Consider the following 3,589-nt stretch of genomic DNA (forward strand, 5'->3'; position numbering starts at 1 on the left):
TGCAAGGTTTCCTCGTTCTGAAAGCAATTGTGACATATCGAAGGGCCTTGAAAGTTGCGTCTCCTTAGTTTGTCCCAGGTGAGAATCTTTTTGTGACCTACCATCCAGAGGAAGTGGGAGATTTTGGGCCATGCTTTGAAGCCCCAAATTTTCCTCCATAGAGGATCCGGCATAGTGGGAAAGTTGCCGATGAGATTGTAGGCCTCGGAGGTGGAGTAGGATCCTTTAGGTTGATAGCCCCATCTGAGTATATCATCACTGTCCTCGTGCCGAATGCTTCTTTTCCTTAACTCTTTCTCAAGATCTGCTACTTCCTGAGTATTTGTATTGCTGATAATTTGATTGCTCTGTCGCCATTTTCTGAATCCATGCTCCGTCTCCTGCATCCAAAATTGATGGACTGTTGCCTGCTGCTGCTCCTGCCTGTTCGGAACCAGCAATGGAGGAAGAACACTCGAGAGTTTGGGCAATTGGTTCTAGGCGTCAGTCCAGAATCTAGCAATGTGACCATTCCTAATTTCCCAAAAGCTGCGCTGTTGAATGAGTTGGTGATGTAGTTTGGCTGCGTTCCAGATTAGCGACCCTTTGTCGGTGGGAGTAAATATGATGAGCTCGTCTTGGGGCCTGTTGTTGGCATATTTGGCGGTCCATATTTTTGCCCATAGCTTATCTGGATTAGTCATCCATTGCCACCAGATCTTGGCGTTCATGATGGTGTTGCTGTACTCAGGATCTCTGAGTCCAATTCCTCCTTTGTCTTTGGGCATGCAGACAGTGGCCCATTTCACTAGTGCCCACTTGCGATTAGTGGCTGAGCTGCCCCACAGAAAGTCACGCTGCAAGTTCCTCAACCTTTTTAATACCCACTTTGGTGCAGCTAGGATAGAAAAAAAGGTAGAGAGGCATGGCTTGGAGGATAGACTTGATGAGCACCACCTGACTAGCTAGATTGAGAGAACGGTGAGTCCATAGATTGAGATTTGAATCGAGTTTCTCTAGAAGATTACGCCAAGCGGGCTGCTTTATGGCTGAGGCAGTGAGGGGAGCTCCTAGGTATTTGGAGGGGAGGGAGGCTGAGGGTAAGCCTAAAATGCGGGAAACAGCAGATTTAACCGAAGGAGGGGTGTGGAAGAAGAAAATTTGTGACTTGGAGCAGTTGACATGGGTGCCAGAGGCTTCAGAGAAATAGTTGAGCAGGGTTTTCAAACAAGAGGCTTCATGAACCGAGGGGTAGCCATAGAGCATGGTGTCATCAACAAATTGCTGATGAGAGGAGGTAGGGGAGTTGTGGACAGAGATGCCTTTTAGCTGCTGAGAATGGAGGGCATGCTTGATGAGTCTACCAAGACCTTCAGCCATAAGAACGAAGAGGAAAGGGGAAAGGGGGTCCCCTTGTCTTATGCCTCGAGAGGGCTTGAAAGGGCGGGAGGGTATACCGTTTACAAGGATGGAAAAGTGAGTGGAGGTGATAAGGCTCATGATCCAGCAAACCCACATGGAGCAAAAACCAAATTCTTTCAACATGTGTTGTATATAAGACCAACTAAGCTTATCGAAAGCTTTAGAGAGATCCAATTTGAGTAACATACCTGCTTGCTTGGATTGTTTGAGCGAGTGAATGATTTCATGCGTGAGGAGAATGCCATCCATTATATGTCTGCCTTCTACATATCCCGACTGCTCCGGAGAGATGAGCATGGGTAATAGAGGTTTTAACCTATTAGCAATGACTTTGGATATGACTTTATAGATGACATTACAGAGAGATATAGGCCTAAATTTGTCAGGTGTAATGGAGTTCTCCTCTTTAGGGATGAGAGTAATGAAGGTGGAGTTGAGGGAGGGGAGAAGCCAGCGCAGAGCCCTGGATTCCTCTACAATCTGCCAAACCTCCAGCTTAATCATATCCCAAAAAGCATGAAAAAACGTGGTTGTGAAACCATCTGGGCCAGGGGCCTTACCTTCTTTGAGCTGCGCCATTGCCTCATCTACTTCCTGGAGAAGAATAGGGTGCATGAGTAGCTCGTTGTGTTCCTCTGTGACAAGTTTAGGTATATTGCTGGTTATCTTTCCAATCGCCTGTTGCCGATCCACTGCTTGTTCTTGGTGTACCTGCTGGAAATGATTGAGGAGTATCACTTCGATTTCCTCATGCTTCTCGACTTTTTCCCCCTCTTTGTTCTGAATGAATGGAATATTATTATGCATCCTTCTCTGCACCGTAGTTCTGTGGAAGAACTTAGTGTTGCGCTCCCCTTCCTTTAGCCACCTGACCCTTGACTTTTGCCTCCAATAAATTTCCTCCTGCTTTCTCCTTTCTTCAAGCTGATTGTGAATGTGTCGTTCCTGATCCAGGGTTGCCTCCGTGTGACCTTCATTAATTATTTTCTATTGAAGATTCCCCAATTCCTGACTTAGCTCCTGTTGCGCCTTAAATATATTTCCAAAGGTCTCCCTATTCCATCTTTTTAGGTGACTTTTAAGAAATCGCAACTTCTGTTGAAGCTGATACATTTTTGATCCCTCTGGGGGGATGAAAGAGGCCCAGATGGTTCTGACGAAGTCCTTGAAAGCAGGGTGTGTAAGCCAAAACCCCTCAAAATGGAAGGGTCTTTTGGTCCGATCCCCTGGTCTCTGCCATTGTAGAGTGATCGGCCAGTGATCCGAACCAGTATGAGCCAGTATTGCCGTTGACAGATCCCCTCCAAGATGCACCGCATTATCCGAGATCAGAAAGCGATCCAATTTAGAGGCAATCTGATACTTGCCAATTTTGCGATTACTCCAGGTGAAGGTGCCATTACAGAACGGCATATCTATGAGAGAGGCATTTTGGATGAAGTCCTTGAAGCGATCAACTTCTGGTTCCAATCTGTTTCTCCCTCCTATCTTATCCTCTATTTTGGTTATCATGTTGAAGTCCCTTGTCACGATCCAGAGTGGATGTCGCCTATTCGTGCTCAGTGCTTCTATGGTGTCAAGGAGCGTGATTTTACTTCCTGTATCTTGCGGAAAATAGACGTTGGATAGGTTACCATGAACGTTGGTACCCAGAATATGAAAGGCCGCCTGTATGAGGTGGTGGGATGCATGGAAATCTGTGAGAATTACAGCTTGGGTGTTCCATGCTATAGCAAGCCCCCCCGAGGCTCCCGAGGCATCTATAGCAACAGATCGGCACCCTGGCCAAGCTTTTGAGAGTATGCGACCCAGCGTAGCACTATTGCATTTAGTTTCCTGGAGGAAACACATCTGCGGTTTTTCCATCTTGATCATGTTTTTTAACATCCTGAGTTTTCCAGCACTATTGAGCCCTCTTAAGTTCCAGGATACAAGCTTCATGGTTCAACTAGTTTGGGAGGGACTGTAGTACTTCGTCAACTTCGCATATCTGCCTGAGTCCACCAGGATTTTCCCAATCTCTATTGTTCTCTGGAGATCTGTTTTCCTCCCTCTTTTTTTGGTATCCTTTGGACGCAGGCTGCCGTCCCAAGTACTTCCTGGTTGTATACCTAGTTGGTGTTGATGGTAGGCTCTGGAGATGACCACTTCCAACTTTTCTAGTTCGGTCTCAGAGATGGATTCATAT

The 3,589-nt window shown here is 46.4% G+C and overlaps 1 protein-coding gene across 1 annotated transcript; it reads right to left on the minus strand.

Annotated features, from left to right (window-relative positions):
* Positions 1–2,388: 2,388 nt before the first annotated feature.
* On the minus strand, positions 2,389–3,267 carry LOC149181638 (uncharacterized). The gene has a single exon (XM_089414277.1). The coding sequence runs from the start codon at positions 3,265–3,267 to the stop codon at positions 2,389–2,391; it is 879 nt and encodes a 292-aa protein (XP_089270403.1).
* Between the last annotated feature and the right edge of the window lie 322 nt (positions 3,268–3,589).

This window comes from Pinus tabuliformis, chromosome 3_2, assembly GCF_031772625.1.
Source record: "Pinus tabuliformis cultivar Carrire ecotype Pingquan chromosome 3_2, CPIR1, whole genome shotgun sequence".
NCBI lineage: Eukaryota > Viridiplantae > Streptophyta > Pinopsida > Pinales > Pinaceae > Pinus > Pinus tabuliformis.

Bases quoted from the DNA above. Each gene is read 5' to 3' on its own strand.
- LOC149181638 (XM_089414277.1), bottom strand. From the start codon at position 3,267: ATGGAAAAACCGCAGATGTGTTTCCTCCAGGAAACTAAATGCAATAGT.